Source organism: Ilyonectria robusta (assembly GCF_021365365.1).
Source record: "Ilyonectria robusta strain PMI_751 chromosome Unknown BGZ61scaffold_31, whole genome shotgun sequence".
In the NCBI taxonomy this organism is placed as follows: Eukaryota; Fungi; Ascomycota; class Sordariomycetes; order Hypocreales; family Nectriaceae; genus Ilyonectria; species Ilyonectria robusta.
The window spans coordinates 436,849-457,110 of NW_025764465.1; the positions used below are offsets into that span (position 1 = coordinate 436,849).

Below are 20,262 nucleotides of genomic sequence, written 5' to 3' on the forward strand. Positions count from 1 at the left end.
TGGGTATTGGTGAGGTGAAACTCGATAATAAAGGGATGTCGACGCCCAAGAGTCCATCACAGATGCCAATGCTTATGTGTGTGCATGCCGCAGGGTTTGTCGTAATTATATCGAACTTGCCGCTAGCAGTCTAAATGCGATCAATAATTGCACCTTCAAAATTTGACTAAAATATTTCCAGCTTCATTCCAAGCGACTGCGCGTATTTGATCTAGCTGCTGTCTACTCCGCTTCACGTCATGTTGCCGTACAGGTGAAGCTCTCTCTAGGAAATGACCCGTTCAAGTGATGTTTTTCCCCTCCACAATTGTCTCATTTGTTACTATTATTTGTCCACTTCCCCCAGCTTGGAATGACGGGATATCCCCGCTACTATCTGATAATCTCGATGCCTGCATTGTTACATGCTGGTGGTGCTTACCCTTCATGCTGCGCATCTCCCATGCCAGGTGCTCCTCACTCTCTGACATCTTATTAAACCCTGCGGTGCGAGCATGCGAACCACTGACACCCACCCTGCCTGTTGCAGTGGTTGTGCGAGCGCTGGGGCCCTTGCCACTGGTGTCTTTCTGAGAGCTTCGCACGCTGATTCCAAGCCAGCGGAGGGCTGTGCGGTCAAAGACAGGGCGTAGCATAGGGCTCGATGCGACCATGACAGCGATTCCTGCTTGCAAGACACTGCTGATGGAAGCCTCGGCGTAACTCTTGGTGATGTTTGTAAAATCAATGTTGTATACGTAGTACAAGCGGACGCACGAGAAGACAATGGTACTAGAGAGGGAGGTTAGTTGAGTGGTTCCACAGTTAAAGTCATAACGTTATCGCGTCTAGTTATAGCGACAGCAAGGGAGAGACGGAAGTACTGACACCATACCAGCTCCAAAGACACCAAACAGTGCAACTTTATGAGCCCGATTCATTTGCAAATCGTACACCAGCTTCATGGGCAGAGCAACCATCGAGACCTCAGTGATGATATCCAGGATAGCTACCATCGCATACGCTGTGATTTGATCACCACACCGCGTTGCTACAGCAGCACCCCAAGCACTTTCCACTGGTAGACAGATGAAAAAGGCGATCAGAATAGTATATAGTGACCAACAAACGCAGAGTCCCAATACAACCCAGCCAGCTAGGAGGAACAATCGGCCGGCGGAGTGGAAGATTCGTCTGATCATGCAAACAATGGCAATCTTGATGAAGGCTAGACAGACGGCATACAAGACTTGAGTTGCCAGACCGATGCGCGTGTAATGGCTGAGATGTCTGTCGCTGAGACGGTCCATGTCGTTTCCTGCGCCACCCACCGTGGCCGCTGCATGTTGTTAGCAATGGCATCACGAAAGCAAAGGAGTTTGCTGGAATTACCGAGAATGAAAGTGATAGCAAGCCCATAGTAAAAGAGCTGATATTGGCGGTCAGTTCGTCCACCTGCATGCCACATGGAGACGTAGGTCGTCTAAGGAAGCCAGAACACACCTGGCCAACGAAGTAGAGGTAATCCTCGACTTGATACTGAGTCTTTCTGAGGTTGCGAGAAACGATGCGCATCACAGTCCACGTCGTCGTTAGGACTATCATCACCGACGCAGCGGCGACAAGACCACGTCCAGAACGTGTCAGAGGGGGAAATTGCTCTGTAATCGGCGTGACAACCGACGCAGCAGCACGCGGGTCGAGTTGTTCAACATCGAGTCCAGAAGAAGAGGTGCTCATGGTTACCCAGTGTTGGAAATCGCCTCTCGGTTCGGATTCAGTTCGATTTGAGATTCAATATTTGAAAAGTCAGGACGTAAAGAAACTGCGATGTGAGTGCGGACATGTTGGTGCATTTGCGAGCTTGGCTCCTTCGGGTGACGCCATAAGAAACACGGAGGAAGTCCAGAGTGGCGAGTCAATCCCACATGAGCGGAGAGGAGAACTGTTTTCACCAAAGTCACCGGAAGTTTTTCTTTTGCCACGTCTACGTGGACCTTCGCAGTCTCTTCGAATGTAGTCATCCGACCGAGATGTTAAGAACCAGGAAACCTATTAACGCTTCAGTCATGCAGCTTTTCTATTAGGGATGCAGGGGCTATTCAGACTCGGTTAGCCCAGATACAAGGAAGATATACCAGATGGGTTCATGCAAATGCTCCATTGCCACCTTGGCTTACTTGCCCCATAGCTTTAGTATCACCTCATTGCCAATGGGGTCTCATCCAAGGAGGCACAGTCAGGATTTCCTTCCGCCCCATGGAGATGCCCACAATTCTACCGGGGATCACCGTGGAGTGATATGTGGGAAGTGGCAAGACCTCGGCCCGGACGAGCAACTCGATTCATTTCGAAAGCTCATGTTTGAATGGCAACGTTTGGTGATATGGATCAATACCGTGAAAGGGATTAGTCTCGGTAAGATTATTGTCTTGTCATTTGTGTTCTTTATTCCTACGAAGTATCATGCAACCGGAACGACAGTGTTATGAACTCCCTGCTTAAACGCCACCTCTGGGGATGGAGCAGGTGGCTGAGTACACCACGCAAAACAAAGTTTACGCATGAGCCATGTAAATAAGCATGTCTTATCATTGCCAGGATATAAAGCGGACGATGTAGTACTCTTCGAGGAAGTGCAGAAAGCCCCTGGAAAGCGACCAACAAGGATGGCATTGCCAAGACCCCGAAGACCCGAGGCAATTCTCAGCAGTAGATCGTACCATCAAGATCTTTGGACCGTGCAGCATCGGTTCCAGAGACTAAAAGGGTCAACATAATGATTTCAGCTTTCTTTATCTGGATTACGTTGTCTCGTATTTCTCCAATTTGAACGTTTATTCCGCCGCACAGGACCTAGAGTTGGCTTGGGGAGTATGTATCATTCTTACCGAAGGACGCCGTTGAACTCCGATGCAAGCTCCGATGAACCCTGTCCGCAGAAATACTGCAAGGTCCTTGGTTCCGGGCCCCAGCTTCCCCTTCCCATGACGCTGGGTCACCCTGGGCAATGTGGGATCATTGAAGAATGAAGAACCGCATGGTGTGTGAACTGTCCATTCACAATGGATTTACATGGACTGGGTCCACTAGGATATGCCTCAAAGCCGTTGTAATATGTTAGGAGGGCAAATTGACTGCTGGATCCGGAAATCTCACCGTGGCTCACTCCGTCAATAGTTCCTGAATTACGCGGACACCGTCATAGACTGTTGAAATTCGGCATCAATCTGTATCCTTGCCGATTGGGTCTCGGCATGGCCGGAGGGAGCCCAAAATCTTCCAATTTTTGCCCCTCGAGAGGGTGTTCTCCATATTCCTCCGTGCTTATAAGACTTGCAGGAGCATTCCACTTCGAGCTCCTTCAATTCCTCGCTGCACTCCTTCGGTTTGGCATTGCGACCCCTCCTTCAGCATCCCTCCTCCTCTCTTTGTAACCCAGACCCTGCTACTTGCTTATTCTTCCGGAGAAATGTTACTGTGGGATTACATCGTCGTTGGTGGAGGCTTGGCGGGCTCCGTGATTTCCAATCGACTGTTGGAACGCAACCCATCCTTGAAGATTCTCTTGGTCGAGGCTGGAATTAATGCCAACGACCGCCAGGACATTGTCTGGCCCAATTCCACCAACGGCCAGTTTGGTGACTTCGATTGGGCCTATTACTCTGAACCGCAGAGTAATTTGAATAATCGAAGCATTGCATCCAATTCGGGCAAAGGACTCGGAGGCAGCACCCTCATCAATGGAGGTGAGTCTACTATATGCTGCTGTATGAGGAGTTTTAGCTGACCACCCTTAGCGTTCTGGGTCCGCGGGCATACTGTCGAATATGACCAATGGGCTGGACTAGTTGGTGATGATCGATGGAGTTACAAAGGACAGCTCCTATACATGAGAAAGACGGAGACCTTCATGACGAATGATACCGACTTGGAGCAACACGGTTTGGACGGTAATGTCAAGATCCAGAATCGAGTTTCGACAAACAGGACAAAATTCCCAATGCGTGAGCCACTCCTCAAGTCATGGGAAGAGCTCGGAGCTGTACAGCTTCCCCGGCTTGATGGCAACATGGGCGAGCCAATTGGAATTGCAGAGGCACAGGAAAATCGAGACATGGGACGACGTCAGCAAGCTTCGCTAGTGTATTCTCTTGATGGCATTACTGTCCTCACTGAGACGATGGTTGCCAAAGTCATCACTACTACAACAACGAATGGTACAGTTATTGCTCAAGGTATTGAGCTTGCCAATGGCACGGAAATTTATGGTTCCGAGACCATCTTAACGGCCGGTGCTTACCGCACGCCCCAAATTCTTATGCTTTCCGGAATCGGTCCTGCTGAGACTCTCGAGAAGTATGATATCCCAGTGGTCCTCAACCAGCCTGACGTTGGTCAACATTTGCACGATCACCCTATTATCCCGACTTTCTGGCGACTCAAGGACCCTTCTGCTGGATACGCTCGAGAATCGGGAGCTTCCATCTGGGATGAGCCACAATACGATCTCGGACTCGACATTGACTTCCTTACTACACTTCCTGTTCCCAAGGAAGGCCTTGCAAAGGCGATTGCTGAAGATGAAGGCGAAACACCCGATCCAGACACCCACCCGTTACTCAAGCAGGATCGTGCCCACGTCTGCCACGTTGTTCAGTACTCGGGTGGCTCAACTGATGGCTCTGCACTTTTCTTTATGACGCTCATGCTGGTTGTCCAAGCCGAAGGCTCGGTCACCATCTCCTCGGCCGACATCAATGACGAACCAGTCATCGACCCTAATTTCTTAGGCACTGCAACCGATCGGTATGCGCTCCGTGAGGCAATTCGTACAGATATTAGACTCATGACGAGTAACGAAACCGTCATCGGCCGCGAGATCATTTCAGGCGAGGTCAGCAATAATCCGCTAACCATTGACTCGACTGACGATGAGATCGACGCTCGAATCCGTGAAAATGGAGCGTAAGTTGCCCTGAATGTTTTTGCATAAATCCATCCCACTAACTTCTCGTAGCGGCTGCTACCACCCAAGTGGTACTGCATCAATGGGCAAGGTCGTCGATACTGACCTTCGTGTCAAGGGTATCAGCGGCCTTCGCATTGCTGACACGTCTGTTATCCCTCTTCTTCTCTCCGCCAACCTACAAATTGCTACATACGCATTGGCTGAGCAAGCTGCCGTGATTTTGGAGCCCACCAGTGCTTGATACCCACGTTTGGACATTGTTTGGAGGAGTGCAACAAAAATAATGAGTTGTAATCCAAGAACATAAGTAACACTTAATCATAATGACGCTATCGCTAAACTTTGCTCTGGTGAATTGTGGAAGTTGCTCTCCAAAGTGCATCCATTTATATGAGCATATTTTGTCTCCAATAGAAATGAAAGACTATTCCTGTGACAGACAAAGCGGCGTTAGCGTTATGTACGCGTTGTAGTAACATACTCGTAGGCGCTCAGAAATTTAACAATATGTGTAACATTTAGGCAGAATCTCAAATATGTTACGCATACCGGAATCGTAGCCTAGTTCAATAATACTCCTAAGTTCAATTTCGAGCAACTGCTAATGATACACATATTATCTCTTTCAAGTAGATACAGTGTGAGCTTCTAAGTTACTTCAAATCATACCGCTATATATTGGTTTACATTCAATAGTTTTCCATGTTACGTGGATCCAGCAGACAATGGAGATTATATTAGCGCGTTATGAGGTAGACAATACAAATATCTACAACTCTCCGTGCCTGATTGCACGGTTTGCTCAAGGATTTAATAAACTCGGCTAATATGTTGATATTTAAGTAAGATAACTATAATATTTGCTGGTAAAGGGAGACAGTTTATATTAGATCAGGCAATTGAGTCCAGTATCTATTCTTATAAGGATTTTAAAGTCAGTCTTACAGATATATTATATAATACTATAGCCTATTAAAGTAGTTTTATTAGTTTATTAGATAATAGTAATAGCTATAAAGAGTAGAAACTTTAAAGATTAGTAGAAATATAGAGATAAGTTAATATTAAAATCTAATAAGTTATATAATAATAATAATTAGGCTAGCTATATGACAGATAATATATTATAAAAGTAATTACTTTTATCTTATATATTTAGTATTTTAAGTATAAAATAATACAAATTAAAATAAGAATTTAATTTTAAGTTTATTCATATATTCTCTTAAGATATATAAGCAGCTTAATCGAAGTGTTTGGAGTGCCGAAAGAAGATCAAGCGTGAGGGTTTGGAAATCTTCAAACTGGCTAGAGAAGGGCAAGCAACGGGTTAGTGAGACGTATCTTCTTGACCCAACCGATCAAGAACGTCTGGTGACTGCAGGATGCTCCTGGATTACCTTTGATCGGATTTGATCCGTCATTGTGAGTAGGCGGCCTTGTGGTCTCCGACGATGTGATGGAAAGGAGGGAGAGGGTTGGATCGAACAGACTCGCCCACTGACAAACTGCACAGCCACGTCACCCCTGGAGTGGCTTGGTTTTGGGTACCACTCAACGTGTCAGAGTGGCAGGTAAGAAGCAAATACCTACCTCCTACGTGTTCCATTAATCACTGTCCTGGATTCAACTTGGGACAGCTTCAAAACGCGTCCAGTCACCGTTTATCCTGTTACACCGCATGGCTCACTACCAATCTTACTCAGCCACGTCTGTCTAGTAGGCGGGGTGATTGCCTCCGCACTTAATCGGAACGAATCAGGCTGTCGGCTTGTTGACACTAGACATGGAGAAGGTCGATATTCAGCTGAGCCGGTGTTCCGAGCCTGACTGCCACGTAGGTCTGCATAAGTCAGCGCCCATGGTGGCTTGGGATAATTTCATCTCGCACAGATCCAACTCTCTTCCTTCCTTCGGCCGCGACGTCGCCATCGTTCAACCCATTTTTGGCATCGGACAACCTCCATCTTGCTACCATGCGTCTTCTGAATACCAAATCACTAAAACTCGAATACTTTGCGGGTGACGAAGTCCCCGAGTACGCCATACTGTCTCACAGATGGGAAGCCGAGGAGATTTTATTCCAAGACGTCCAGACCGACAAGTGGCCTCAAAAGAAAGGCGCTGACAAGGTCAAGAGAGCTTGTTTGCAGGCCAAAGACGATGTTTCGAGCACATCTGGATCGACACTTGCTGTATAGACAAAAGCAGTAGCGCTGAACTCTCCGAGGCTATCAATTCCATGTTCAGCTGGTACCATGATTCCCAAGTATGTTATGCGTACTTGTTTGATGTTCCTACTGGCAAGACGGAGGCTTTTGCCAAAAGTGAATGGTTTACTCGAGGATGGACACTGCAGGAACTCATCGCCCCCAGAAAAGTCCAGTTCTTTGACAGCCAGTGGAGAATGATTGGGGACCGCCTGTCCTTGCTCGACTCCATCGTCAAGGTAACTGCCATCGATCGACGAGTCCTTGACAGAGGACGACACCACCGACTTTGCCCAGGCCATGTTCTACGCTCATCAGGCTTTATGATGAGTTGCTACTGCGACCGGGGCAACGAGTACCCAAGTTTCCGCAGGCTGCTTTCGTCGTTCAGCGTGGCTAGGCGCATATCATGGGCAAGCACACGGGTTACGACACGTGTCGAAGACCGAGCATATGCGCTCCTGGGATTATTCAATGTGAACATGCCCCTTCTGTACGGCGAGGGAACGAAGGCATTTCGGCGCCTCCAAGAGGAGATTATCCGGCATTCCAATGATCAGTCTGTCCTAGCTGGCCAAGCCCAGCATTCGGTCGACTTGGACTTGGGTAACCGCGGCATTGAGAAGAGCCAATTCGAAGCCATGGTCGACGCCGTGGATCACTTGTTTCCACCCCACCCACGTGCATTTCGGGGTGCCGGCAATCTAGAACGACCTATCGCATCCTCAGAATACCTGTCCATGACGCTCACGAATCGCTGTCTGAACATTGACTTGCACGTGTGTCCTTGCCGGTGGAAACGCAAAAGCAGGTATCAGCCAAAGACGGGGTGGCTAGGAATCCTAGACTGTGTCTATTCGGACGACTACCTCTCCCGTCCGGCCATCGCACTAGACAGGCTGAGTTCTACAGGAGACAACCGGCCCGTCCTCACAAGGACACAGACATATGGGAGGACTTTGATTAGAATATCACCGGGCGCTCAGCCAAACAGCAACGGAGACGTTGAGTTTTCCGAAGGGGGGCTGACAGTATGGTTCAATCCAAGCCATATCGAGAAGATGAATATCGATCTGTTGTTGCATCCTCCCGTTGAGACACATGCAACACGGCAGCCCGCCATAAGGATCAACCCAACCATAGGAGGGAGCGAAGGCATGGCATATCAGATCCGGACATGGTTTCCAGACCTAGAAACGACACCAGACGGCAACGTCCGCGACGCACCGTTCATCCTCAACAATCTCCACGCAATAAACGGTGGTCTGCCTGGGCTTCTCGCCATCGATGATGGGTCTAACCATGGTTTCTTCGTCGCATATGGCTTCTCGGTGTACAACATTTCAGACCCCGACGTACTAGATTCTTTGACACCCCCCAAGTCTGTACCCTGGTGTCGACTGTTGGCGTGGCATCAAGTCGTCCCTGGTCGAGAGTTTGCCCCGGCGGGTGACGAGTCAGCCATCACCAACCTTCAAGAGGACATGGCTCGCTTTAACTATACGTTGAAGAACGGTTTGCCTCTATCGCACCACAAGACTCAGCCTCATGATTCTATGGACTGGCCCGGAAGACCAGATATACAATGCCATGTAGCGGCCACGCCAAGCACGTTCCTGGGACAGACTGTGTATGAGCTGGAGATTTTTGTTTGGAGAGTCTATCGTCAGGACCCCGTTGGTTACCAGGAATCCGGTCGTTATCAGGAATCCGGTCGGCATGAGGAACCCAAGGTTCAGGTTAAGGCGAGCGAGAATCCATCGACGAGATCGTTATGGCGTCGACTTCATCGTGCCTAAATAATCACGGAATCTCGCAACAAAGGCACTGAGAAAGTTCCGGGTCTAGTATTTTAACCAGCTTTGTATGAGATATTCCCTAGCTTCGCGCCTGCAGTCACAATTGTAAGCCTAAGTACAAGGGCAGTCTTGCTGGCGTATACCTCACCATGGAATTAGGTCTATGAAGGCAGGGTGGTAATGGTTCATCTGGGACACGGCAGGTCGACACCAGGCCGGGCACTTGGCCAGATTCTCCATTATGGGAAAGATGAAGAGCTTTTTTGTTGACGAGCGCCCATACTAAGCCATGCCACCAAGAAACCTACCGAGAGAACTCGATATAGGGCCCAGAACATGGCAAGCCTCCCATTTTTGCAGCAGGCTGTACGTTGCGTCTACATCCATGCCCAAGACAATACATACCGCCTGTAATCGGTTCCGCAGGGCATTCTTTTCGTTCTCCAAGGCAGCGTTTGCCTTCATAAGCTCGGTGACGAGTTTGTCATGCTGTTGACTGGCGAGCAGCTCCAGACGCTCTTGAAGGGCGGCAACGGTAGCCTGGTCCGATACCTGCTTTCTTTCACCATACGACGCCCCGCGGCGAGTTTTCTGGTGAGTTGCTGTTCCGTCAACCTGTCTTTCTAGCAAGGCTTGGGCGCACTCCCTGGCGACGTGGCATAAGAAGAGCGTGCTCTGGCCATGGCGAGAGTCGTTGACATATCTGTCTGTGACCAGGATGAGAGACAAGAGAGCATCGTGCCGCGACGTCACGGAAGGGATAAAGGCTGTGTTAGACGGCCTGCCACCCCCCATCCGGGGCATCCTGAGGTCTGTCTAACCGCCTAGTCAAAGGTGGCCTAGAGTGTGGGGACTCCGTGGGCCTTGGCCCGAGGTTATCCTGCACCCCAGTTTACCCCAGACGTTCCGATAGATCTAGACCTGGACTAAGTGCGGGGGAGGAGCATTTCCGAGTCGAATATTGCTGACTCGTCAGCTGCTATGAGGTAACTCCTCACCTTCACGTGGCAACAGTCTTGTATAGCTCTTGATCTAGAATTTATCACAAGTATTTGGGGATGGAGTTTCCAACCCTAGGTAGGTGATGTGCCTGTTTAATAGCTTTTGCACCGAACAAACAGTTTAAGTATACTAGTCAATCAAACCACTGCCCTAAACAGGCCAGAGAACTATCTAAATACCACTTCCTCAGATTATTAAACTAGAATGTTGCCAGTAGCCGCCTTGGAGCCCACCATACCTACTACCAACCCAGCCAACCTGTCCCAGCCCCTACTATGCAACCCTATAGGTACTTCACCAGTCAGAAGTTTGTTAATATCGGACACGAAAAACGTCGTATTAATGGAGATGTGCGGGGAAGTGAAATCGTAGTTTATTTGCCGACCTAATTGGCTGTTCAGCCCAAGATATATCCCAATCTTATGCCGTAACTTCCCTGCTAAAGGCAGCCAGCCCTAAAGGATGATTTTCCACTGGCAAAAGAAAAGAGTTTAACCTAGCGTTTTATCCCTAAAGATCCAAGATTCCCATCACACTAGCCTCTGGATCCATGTAGGTATGTTTTTAACCTTTCCACTAACCGGAGCTGAAAATCGGGATCAGACGCCGTCAGTTATAGAAGAAGGATATTGAGATATGACCTCCAGCTACACCTAAGGGCTACCGTTTCTGCTCTGCTATATTTGGCCACTACAATATGCTTCGAACAAGGGATCCGGGTCCAAAGAAGAAACAGGCCGTGATCACTGTTGTCCCGTTTGCCCGGGGCCAACATGCATACGCGAGTTCTGCTGAGAGCTAAGACCAGTTTTTAACAGTGGAGCCATGCATTCTGCCATCTCTGACCGTCTTGAGGTTGTGCAATAATCACACCATACATACCTTGGGTACGAATACCGGTAATCCGGGTGTTGGTTCCTAGATCCACAATATCTTTACCAATGACCAGGGACCTCGGTCTCGCTACACACCGCCCTTACGGACCTAGCCCCGTAAAAGTCAATTGTTGGTGGGACTTCACTAGGTTCACCAAGGGGCAACTAACCTGATCAGATTCGGATGCAACCCAATCAGGCCACGTCACATTCATTTTCCTGTCGGGATGATACGATAGACAAGAGTAGTTTAGTGTGTCAGTTGTCTTCTTCATCGTACTGCTAAGTACTCCATGTGTTCATCTTCCTATCTCTACAGGGGGCAATGTGGCAGGGATGCACCGATTGCAATCATGGATAAATAGGGGTTCCCGTGTTTTGAGGCAATAAAGCCTCAAGTGGCTCCAAGCGGATTCCTTTCCGGATTCCTTTTCATCCTCTAATCAAGTCATTGGAAGTCATTCTTGTGCACACTAACAAGCCAAGATGGAGACAATTGTGTTGAACGGATCCCATGTCCAGGGAAAGGGTATAGTCGTGAACCATACCCCAAATGACGCCAAACCAGGCCTGCGCATTCACTTCCCGGACATGTTCTCATCCATAATGGCTGCGGATCCGGTTGTTAACGTTCATTACGATGAAGTCAAGGAAGAATCCGCCGCAGCGATCAAAGAGTATTTTTCATCTAATCTCAATAACTCTTCCAAAGCTCACCTGACTCTTCAAGATTACTTCAAGTGAACACTGTCACAGCAGAGCAGTACGCCAAGGCTGACTTTGCTTTCCTTTGTGCAATCTGGGTTCCTTACGCCGACAAGGAAGCACTGCGAACATTGACTGATTGGCAGTACTGGGTATGTGATGATCATCGTTGAGATCTCGTTTCTCATCTACAGCTATCTGAGAAATTCTAATTTCAATCCCAGGCATTTATGTTCGATGACCGTGGGTGAACCATTGCCTGGTACTAAACAGTAATTCTTACCGCAAATAGAATTTGACGAAGGACGCCTCAAAGATGATCCAATTCGAGCCAAAGAGGAAGTCGAAGAGAATCTTGCAATGTTGGAGAGCGACGATACCGTGAACAGAGATGAAAAGCCACTTCTATTTCTTTTCCAGGAAATATGGCTGGCATTCAAAAAGGTAGGCTATTCATATAAATAGAAGCCACATTGCTAATATTCTTTAGAGATCATCACTCGGTAAGTAAACCAGATGGCCTTGCGTTTCTACCCGCCTAACATGACCAAGAACGGCAGGAACGCTTCAAAGAGTACCATCGAATATGGTTCGATGGGCTGCTGGAGCAAGTGGATTCCATCAAGCAAGATTCATGGTTCGACATTGACATCGAGGAATACATGGTTCGTCGCAGGATTACGCTTGGGGGATTGCCAAGTTTCGTCATGGTGGAGTAAGTGATTGAACCATGACTGCTACGTGAGGTAGTTTACTAATTTGGTCAGATATTGCTGCGATATTCAACTCTCGAGAGAGCACATCGATCATCCATCCATCCAGGAATGTATGCGGATTTCCATAGATCTGATGATTCTGTAAGAACTGTGTCTCATTCTCTTTTTTGCTTTCGCTGACCAAATATTTAGGTCAAACGATATTTTGTCGTTGCCGAAGGATTTGGTAAGTTGCAAAGGCTTCCAGGGAATTCGTTATGTGCTGAAGTAAAATAGGAACAAGGTGGTGACATAAACCTCATCTATTTTCTGAAGCGTCAGGACCTTTCTGAACAGGCCGCTGTTGATTTGATTGGTCGCAAAATCGAGAAGTGCTACGAGTCATGGCACTTGGCACTGGCGAAACTTCCACCGTACGGGGAGGCCGTTGATAAGGAACTCCTACGCTACATCGACTGCTGTCGAAATATGGCATTGGGCAATCTTCACTGGAGGTTTGTTTTCGGGCCAACTAGACGGAGAACAGCAAAATGCTAACTTTAAACAGCTTCAAATCTGAGCGCTACTTCGGGAAGAAAGGGTCGGAGGTGAGGGAGGCGCGATACTTTACTATGCCTGTCATAGCCTAGATTCTTTGCCATTTCTAGTCCGTTACAAAGCACAAATGACCTTCCCTGGATGTATATCCGTGAGCAAAGCATAACAAATCAACATGTTGGCCCGAAAATAGAGTGCAATCGAGCTCCAAAGTGACGTATTACAGCTTCTTGTTCGTAACATCAGTTTGAAGACTTCCGTCTTGCATAGTGACGCATGTGCTGCCATCCCCATCCCGTTGCTCATAGACGTCCAATTGAGACTAGTCTAAGCCTCAAAGCTCATCGCCTCGCGTACTCCCTGCTCAAGTGATATCCATCCGTCCCGTCCTCCCCACTTCTTCAAAAGGCCTAGCAGGCGGGTCTCATCGCCAATCGTGGCTAGGCAAGGTTGTTGAGAAGGGAGATCGTCGATGAATTTCCGGTCAGGGTACAGACGACGCAGAATAGCCAGGACTGCGTTTACGTTGAATGGTTCGGCCCAGGCAAACAATCGCTCGCCCTTGATCTCGGGGTCTAATGCAGCTGCGGCATGCAGGACTGCGACATCCTGGATATTGACTTGGCATCCTTTGAAGAAAATGGTCAGTTGTGTTGGACTTGACTTGAGCGATAAAGACTTGAGCGATAAAGAGTAAGCTTAACTCACCAGGAGGTGCAAACGCAAGTAGACCCAGTTCACCGTTGTAGATGTTGCGGATCCAGCCTCCCGTGCCCTTCAGATGGCGCTTGTGCAATGTTGGCCCAATGACAAAGAAAGGATTCACCGCCGTAGCAGTAAACCCAGGATTCTCGTCCTGGATGAATTTGAACATGGCTCTCTCGGCCTCTACCTTGCTTACCGCGTACACTTTGGGGGCGCGCTGTGGCTCGTACGGCGGCGGGGCCCATGCTGCGTCTAAAGCAGCGTCATTCCAAGAGTCCTGTGTCAAGGTGACCGAGACTCCTCCTTTGGGCGAATATACAGCCCCAATTGATGATGTGTAGACAAATCTTTTGACGGAAGGCTCCCGGGCGGCAGCGCGAAGGAGGCCCAAGACAATTTCGACCGCTTGGGGAATCACCTGGTTCGGGTCTGGGCTGAAATCGAAAGGTGTTGCGAAATGAAGGATGGCACTGGCGTTACTATCGATGATAGCGCTCTCAAATGCGTTGACAGCAGCCAGGTCCGGGACCTCGACGAGGTCAAAGACGCCTCTCTGGGCGAAGAGAGGAAAGACTTCTTCCGTGAGCCACCCGACCTGGGAGAGGTTGCGTACAATACCACGGACGCAGTAGCCGCGCTCGAGAAGATCTTTGATAACGTACGAGGCAAGATATGATGTGGCTCCCGTAATGAGGACCAGAGAGCCATCTGGGATTGCTGTGGTATTGTGACTAGCCATATTAGTTGGACTTTGGGGTGTTGAGGTCTCTGGTCTGTAAACAAGCGGGATTGAGAGTAAAGGAGGTTTAGAATAAGAAACACGCGTGCCAAAGGAAACATGCTCCTTTAATACTTCACGACTGGACCCCGAGCCGAACTTACTGTTCCCTACGTCGGGTAACTATCAGCCGTCTCTATCGACGAGAGGTGTAGGCTGCCTATTCGGGAAGTTGTTCAGGGATGGCCCGAGTAAGCGCTTAGCACGGGGCTAAGCTGTTTTGTCCATGGATCGCCAAAATTGCCACAGTACAAACTCGCCCAGACTGGCCAGAGAGGAGGCTAAGTTAATCCATTTAAGGAACTTGTTCGGGAGCCGGCGGATGACGAATACAACTTGGGCCGTGACGATGACGATGTTTCAACCATTGTTCAATTTATATCCCTATACGCTGGAATGCTACTTGTTTATTGACTCAATAGACTATAATTACTAAGTAACTCTACAAAATTTCCATTTCACACAATACCTTACGGATCCCTTAATTTATCGCAAGGTCACTGTGAAACAACTTTCTTAAAAAGCTACCGTCTCATCCTGTCCTGAATACTGCTGCTATATCGTCTTTGAACGCTCCAGCTTCATGTAGCTTGGCTTTTCCACTGCCGCCCTCTTCTGCCGGAGTGCCCGGAATTCCGACTCTTCCTGCGATTCCCAGGGTTTACGACGTCTTGGTCAATCCGATGAACGACGCAAGCGAGCTGCTTGCAATCAAATTGTGGCCACAACCAAGTCCGATACCTGGCAAAATTGCACTATGCGCAAAACACCACCAGACGGGCCCCATTCCCAATCTCAGCTTCAAACGGCGTTTCGAGGCCGTAAAGGACCACGCTTCGGGGTAGACATGTCGAGATTGTGAGGGCTCTACTTGACAACGGAGCTGGTCTGCTACTGCAATTCCGGCAAGATCGAGACCCGCGTTCAGAAGCTGAATACCTTGTCATCCTATCGTGATTGGTGCGTTGTCATGAGAATAGGTGGGTATGTCTCTACCCTTGCCTTAATCCAGGAGAGCGCGGTCGGAAAACCTTTCCGGACTCATCTCCCCGTCGCTCCAGAAAAAGACGCCGAGAATGACGCAGTCAAAAAACCAGCCCGTGGGCTTCTGCTTCATCAACACGGCTCATCCGAGCGAGGCGACGAGTTTCAGTACCCTCAGCCAAATCAGGTCGCACGCCGCCAAGGACATTCGCGCTCGAGCACGGAGGTCTCGGCGAGCGACCGGGACGGATAGAGGATCCAAGAACCGGGTGCGTCGCGGCAACCATGTTGCAAGTGCCGTGGCCGGGGAAGTCGATAATAAAACCGAGCCGAGTTGTACCCCAGAGCAAGAGGCTGTTGAGAGGAACACCCATTTTGGCAGTCAACCTGCATTACCTAGCAGGCTGCAAATCCCATGGCTATCCAGCAGAGACCCGCAATGGAGCCCGGCTCGGCAGCTTTCAGCCCAAGAACTCTTCCTGCTCGACCATTGTATGTCTCCTCTAGCATCTTTTGTCTTACTCCTGAGGAATCTCCTGACACGTGTATTACCAAGACATCAACTATGTCGTGCTATTCCGCAAGGGAAGTTGCTACAAGACTGGCGGCAATAGAAGCTACCCTGTGGTTGGTGGCAACACCAAGGCTTGGTTCACCAGTATGCAGCTGAAGTGCTGGCTACCGTTTGCTCTGTCAGACCTCGGCCTCCTTACGACACTGCTCCTCCATGCATGTCGCAGCTTAGACTTGCTAAGTGGCTTTCCAAACTATGCTGGCATGTACACTGCCTACAAGCACCAATGCATCCAGTTCACAAATAACTCCTTGTCTTTTGAGGATACAAGAGTCAGCGATGCCACTATTGCTATGGTTATGGCACTGCTGTCTGAGTCAGTAAGCAGTTCTCCCCTACTCTTCACTATTGGGCAGAGTATATTCTAAGATAGTGTTTTGCGGCCACTTCAGTACAGTCTTGGCAATCTTGAGGAGTGGCAGATCCACCTTCGTGGCTGTACTAACATGATTGGGATAAGGGGAGGCATCGACGCTCTCGGACTGGATGGTTTTCTGAAGGAGATTATCGTAAAGTGTGTTGTCGACTTCAGTTGAGGTATTTTAGCTGACTCGTCAAAACAGGTCACCACTGTATTATGGGCACCAGAGCTTATACTCCGATTAGGCCGGAACACAAGCTTAGAGCTTTGTACTTGCAAATCTGATTGCTAATTCGGCTGGGCATCATCAGTAACTAGGCTTGAGGAGAATGGCAGGTCCTTGTTCAGCCCAAATGAAGGATGTTTCCCACCGTGGAGTCTTTGGTTGCTGTTAGTGCCTTTGGTGTGCGACCGGCCATTTTCTTAGCATTAGGTGCCAAGAAAGTCAAGTGCCAGGGCGGGGAACAAACTGCTGATGAATGGAAAGGTATAGGGTAGGTAGCTAGCAACACCTATCATCCTCGATGTACTGATACCAAATCCGTCAATGTCAAAGTCTTTATAGAACCCGTTACCTGGACAAATTCGTGATAGTCGGCCGGCAGACATGTGACCCTTGGCCCATGAATAGAATCAATCTGAAAAAGGGTTCGTCCTTCATGGAACACATGTCTTTACGCTCACTCTCCCATACAAGTCTTTTGTCATCGGCTCATCTCCACATTTTCGGCCTTCAATATAAGGCCGCATTTAATATTCCAAGATTTTCTCCCTCCCAGTCTCCTCTCTTTGTAATCATTTGGGTTAGACGGACCTACAATGTCCAAGACCCTGCGATCAAGAACTGGCTGCTGGACTTGTCGCAATGATGGCTACAAATGCGATGAGAAGAAGCCATTTTGCCGTCGTTGTCTACGACTTCACAAAACCTGCACCTATGGCGCCCGACTAAGGTGGCGGACGAACACTTCGTCTAACGCTTCTGGCGAGCGACCCGACAAACCCGTTCAACAAGGAACACAAGCCGTCGTTCCCATGACTAGAATTCCCGATGTAAAATTCGGGGATGAAAAACTAGTACATCACTGGCACACCACTTTAGCCGATGTCATCTCCATGTCTGCTCGGCCAAACAATCCCTTTCTATCACACCTCACCCGATTCATATCGCAACCATGCGCCCTCAGATCGGTTGTAACTTCGATGGCAGCGAGTCATCTCGCTATTCTGGATCCAAACAGCAATTTGGATGTTCTGGCGATACAGCACAGGTTGCAGGCCGTCATCTATCTTCGCGAGAGCATCGCCACCGCCCACCCTGAAACTTCTCTTGCTACCATAATATTGTTACTGATTGCGGAGAAAGTATTCACAACAGATTCTAAAATCGATCACTTGGAAGGTGCAAAAGCGCTGATTCGCAAGAATGGTGGTCCAAGGGCCTGGTCCTCTTCAGCTGGTCAATTTCTGTTGGGAGTGTGTTGGTACCATGACGTTTTATCATCCGTGTCCAAACGCCGACCACTTCTTCTCGACTTAGAGAACCAACTTGTAGAGGGATTGCCGACCCTCTCAAACTTAAGCCTGGTGCTTTCCCTAGTGGGTGAAATAAGCAAATTGGGGTCGGATCTTGAAAAGGGTGGAGGGGACGGCGGAGCAGCCCAAGCAATCTTTAGCCAGCTGGTTTTACTCGAGGAATCGGAACCTCTCGACACCAACTCACGAAACGTTGAGATTTTTCGACAAGCGGCGTTCATTTATTTCTACCGATCAACAACACCAACCGAGTTCTCTAACAGCGGCATCCAGCATCACGCGAGATTATGTCTCGAGCACCTCGCCAACATACCATGCTCATCACCTCTTATTTCATCACACGTTTGGCCCTTGTTCACCGCTGGTTGTGAAACTGTCGACCCTGATATGAAGGAATTTGTTCTGCAGCGGTTAGATGACATGTGTCAGACCCGGCGATTGACGTACTTGGAAAGAGTCAAACAAGATATTATAGGAGTTTGGTACATGAAGAATCTTCGGCGGGGTGAGAGCGGACGAGATGATATAGACTGTATCCATGCTATCAAAAACACACACCAGCGAGAGGCTGATATAATTTAGTACGATAGGTGGCTTTACAGTCAACTGCGACTTGTATGGAATTTAATGTCAGTCGACTAGTTTTTCCAATGTTGTTCATTTTATTTCGACACATTCTAGGTAGAATACATGACTGTGAGGTTCTTAAGAAAGGACAACATCTTTTCCAGTCTTGGCACTCTCCATAACCGCCTCGATCACCCTCAGGACATCGCGAGCTTCGACCGCCTTGACAGGAATATCCTCCTCCTTTCCACTCTCAACTGCCTGACCAAATTTGTTGTAGAACGCTTGGTACGTCTCGGGGACCAGACGAGGGACGGGTTGGTCTTGAATCTTGCCATCGCTTCCGACCAGAGTTAAACGGTAGTTGTCGGGGTTTTCCTCGCCAAACTTGGGGTCCCCCGGGGTCATGCCAGCTTTGAGTTGATCTTCTTGCGTATCCAGTTGTTGCTTAAAGAAACTACCCTTTGAGCCTCTGATCCAGTACCGAGTCTGGCTAGTTTCAGCACTGAGGACGCTGACACGAACATGTACAAGCATGCCGTTGGGGTAAGTCAGCTCAATGGAGAGGCTATCAGGCGTAGTCAAGTCGAGACGACCCTCCCTTTGAGATAAGAGGCGGCCATGCACGGATTGTGGGAGGCCAAACAACGTGTAGACCTGGTCGATCAGATGTGTCCCGAGATCATAGAGCACGCTACCACCCCCAGAAACATCCAAACTACCCTTCCAGGTCGTTGGTGCATCCGCTCGGTACCGGTCAAAGTGGGTGTTGAACTCGACAACACGGCCAATGGTGCCTTGGGAAATCAGGTGCTTCAAAGTGAGAAAATCAGAATCCCATCGGCGGTTTTGATAGACGCAGATAAGCCGTTGATTCTTCTTTGCAATCGCCGCCAGCTCGTCGGCTTCGCTCGCTGTAGGAACAAAGGGTTTCTCGGTCAAGACGTGTTTGCCAGACTCGAGGACAGCCTTGGTCATCTCGAAATGGAAGTTTGGCGGCGTAGTGATGACCACAACATCAACTTCTGAATCGGCCAACACGTCCTTGAAGTCCCGGAAATGCTTCAAGTCAGGGTAGTCCTCCGGGGCAGAATCTCCCTGCTTCGGGGTTCGCTGAACAATGCTGTGGAGCTTGAACTGAGGAGTCCTCTTGATGAAGGGGATGTGGAAGATTTTGGCGGAGAGACTTTGGCGAGTGTCAGCCTTGGAAATGTAGTAAGGAATGGATAGGTAACTCACCCGTAGCCTACCACCGCGACATTGAAGACGTTGCCAGCCATGTTGTGAATCAGGCTTCTTGAGATTGCCGTTGACACGATTGTATTTCTGCCAATGGTTGTAGGTGGAAAGCAGACAGATGGGAGCGAAAATGCCGCCCAGAAAATGTAGAATGAACCACTGCATTTTATACCTCATCCGTCCTGTACCAAATGCCATGTATTTGGAGCTGATTAATACGAGCCGCCCACGCGACGTGTGATTGCCATCTTGGTGCCACCACCGAGGTGGGGCGTCATATGATGAGTTGGTGGATCGGCGATCTAGTCTAAACCGATTCAGGCAATTTTACTAGTTGGGAAAGGCGCAATATCGAGACTCTAGAGATTTGTAGTCCTTGGCCATTGCCTGAATGCCTTGGACATCACTTGTGGACATCGCCACGTCACCAAAATCCTGCTAAAAATCGGTACATGGAACGTAATAGTCACCGCACGTTCTGAATCAGTATTCCTAGTGTATCATTCCCCGCCTGTCGACCGAAATGTGGCCGTGTTGTCTGGCTCTTTGGACACTGGTCTAAGATGGCGTGTCCATGATTAGCAGCATGTCCCGCATGCCAACTAGCCTATTCCTGGTAATTTTATCAGTCGGGAAGAGCACGCAGTTATCTGCTCGTCCTCATCTGTCTGAATCCATGTCCTCTTCCCCTGATCAGTTCGCCACTGACTTGTTAGACGGACC

The 20,262-nt window shown here is 48.9% G+C and overlaps 9 protein-coding genes across 9 annotated transcripts; 5 read left to right on the forward strand and 4 right to left on the reverse strand.

Annotated features, from left to right (window-relative positions):
- Positions 1-155: 155 nt before the first annotated feature.
- On the reverse strand, positions 156-1,719 carry BGZ61DRAFT_538999 (uncharacterized protein; the record flags this gene model as incomplete). Its single annotated transcript, XM_046254720.1, has 5 exons — positions 156-166; positions 422-771; positions 868-1,318; positions 1,372-1,408; positions 1,483-1,719. The coding sequence occupies 5 exons, from the start codon at positions 1,717-1,719 to the stop codon at positions 156-158; spliced, it is 1,086 nt and encodes a 361-aa protein (XP_046097187.1).
- Positions 1,720-3,451: 1,732 nt separating this feature from the next.
- Positions 3,452-5,192, forward strand: BGZ61DRAFT_484750 (GMC oxidoreductase; the record flags this gene model as incomplete). Its single annotated transcript, XM_046249647.1, has 3 exons — positions 3,452-3,728; positions 3,780-4,947; positions 5,000-5,192. 3 exons carry the CDS (start codon positions 3,452-3,454, stop codon positions 5,190-5,192), a joined length of 1,638 nt encoding a protein of 545 aa, XP_046097188.1.
- Positions 5,193-6,927: 1,735 nt separating this feature from the next.
- On the forward strand, positions 6,928-7,869 carry BGZ61DRAFT_499065 (uncharacterized protein; the record flags this gene model as incomplete). Its single annotated transcript, XM_046251358.1, has 4 exons — positions 6,928-7,083; positions 7,125-7,421; positions 7,518-7,720; positions 7,788-7,869. The coding sequence occupies 4 exons, from the start codon at positions 6,928-6,930 to the stop codon at positions 7,867-7,869; spliced, it is 738 nt and encodes a 245-aa protein (XP_046097189.1).
- Positions 7,870-9,264: 1,395 nt separating this feature from the next.
- On the reverse strand, positions 9,265-9,764 carry BGZ61DRAFT_484752 (uncharacterized protein; the record flags this gene model as incomplete). The annotated part of the gene is made up of 2 exons (XM_046249648.1): positions 9,265-9,324; positions 9,366-9,764. 2 exons carry the CDS (start codon positions 9,762-9,764, stop codon positions 9,265-9,267), a joined length of 459 nt encoding a protein of 152 aa, XP_046097190.1.
- Positions 9,765-11,166: 1,402 nt separating this feature from the next.
- BGZ61DRAFT_462510 (isoprenoid synthase domain-containing protein) lies at positions 11,167-12,979 on the forward strand. The gene is made up of 10 exons (XM_046247306.1): positions 11,167-11,514; positions 11,568-11,694; positions 11,767-11,785; positions 11,835-11,986; positions 12,033-12,045; positions 12,095-12,257; positions 12,310-12,399; positions 12,451-12,484; positions 12,535-12,752; positions 12,806-12,979. Exons 1-10 carry the CDS (start codon positions 11,324-11,326, stop codon positions 12,885-12,887), a joined length of 1,089 nt encoding a protein of 362 aa, XP_046097191.1. The 5' UTR covers positions 11,167-11,323; the 3' UTR covers positions 12,888-12,979.
- Positions 12,980-13,122: 143 nt separating this feature from the next.
- BGZ61DRAFT_367293 (uncharacterized protein) lies at positions 13,123-14,239 on the reverse strand (the record flags this gene model as incomplete). The annotated part of the gene is made up of 2 exons (XM_046241771.1): positions 13,123-13,424; positions 13,504-14,239. 2 exons carry the CDS (start codon positions 14,237-14,239, stop codon positions 13,123-13,125), a joined length of 1,038 nt encoding a protein of 345 aa, XP_046097192.1.
- Positions 14,240-15,318: 1,079 nt separating this feature from the next.
- BGZ61DRAFT_462512 (uncharacterized protein) lies at positions 15,319-16,891 on the forward strand. The gene is made up of 4 exons (XM_046247307.1): positions 15,319-15,754; positions 15,819-16,156; positions 16,229-16,350; positions 16,400-16,891. The coding sequence occupies exons 1-4, from the start codon at positions 15,355-15,357 to the stop codon at positions 16,440-16,442; spliced, it is 903 nt and encodes a 300-aa protein (XP_046097193.1). The 5' UTR covers positions 15,319-15,354; the 3' UTR covers positions 16,443-16,891.
- A 17-nt stretch (positions 16,892-16,908) lies between these two features.
- On the forward strand, positions 16,909-18,371 carry BGZ61DRAFT_462513 (fungal-specific transcription factor domain-containing protein). Its single transcript, XM_046247308.1, has one exon. The coding sequence runs from the start codon at positions 17,017-17,019 to the stop codon at positions 18,313-18,315; it is 1,299 nt and encodes a 432-aa protein (XP_046097194.1). The 5' UTR covers positions 16,909-17,016; the 3' UTR covers positions 18,316-18,371.
- BGZ61DRAFT_431640 (oxidoreductase family protein) lies at positions 18,372-19,580 on the reverse strand (the record flags this gene model as incomplete). The annotated part of the gene is made up of 2 exons (XM_046243857.1): positions 18,372-19,486; positions 19,540-19,580. The coding sequence occupies 2 exons, from the start codon at positions 19,578-19,580 to the stop codon at positions 18,439-18,441; spliced, it is 1,089 nt and encodes a 362-aa protein (XP_046097195.1). The 3' UTR covers positions 18,372-18,438.
- Positions 19,581-20,262: the final 682 nt, after the last annotated feature.

Excerpts from the sequence above, each read along its gene's own strand:
- BGZ61DRAFT_462510 (XM_046247306.1), top strand. The coding sequence starts at position 11,324 with ATGGAGACAATTGTGTTGAACGGATCCCATGTCCAGGGAAAGGGTATA. Across the intron at positions 11,515-11,567 it reads TCCGCCGCAGCGATCAAAGA|ATTACTTCAAGTGAACACTG; the intron begins GTATTTTTCATC and ends TGACTCTTCAAG. Across the intron at positions 12,485-12,534 it reads TGTCGTTGCCGAAGGATTTG|GAACAAGGTGGTGACATAAA; the intron begins GTAAGTTGCAAA and ends GAAGTAAAATAG.
- BGZ61DRAFT_462512 (XM_046247307.1), top strand. The coding sequence starts at position 15,355 with ATGACGCAGTCAAAAAACCAGCCCGTGGGCTTCTGCTTCATCAACACG. Across the intron at positions 15,755-15,818 it reads ACTCTTCCTGCTCGACCATT|ACATCAACTATGTCGTGCTA; the intron begins GTATGTCTCCTC and ends TGTATTACCAAG. Across the intron at positions 16,351-16,399 it reads CTGAAGGAGATTATCGTAAA|GTCACCACTGTATTATGGGC; the intron begins GTGTGTTGTCGA and ends TCGTCAAAACAG.
- BGZ61DRAFT_462513 (XM_046247308.1), top strand. The coding sequence starts at position 17,017 with ATGTCCAAGACCCTGCGATCAAGAACTGGCTGCTGGACTTGTCGCAAT.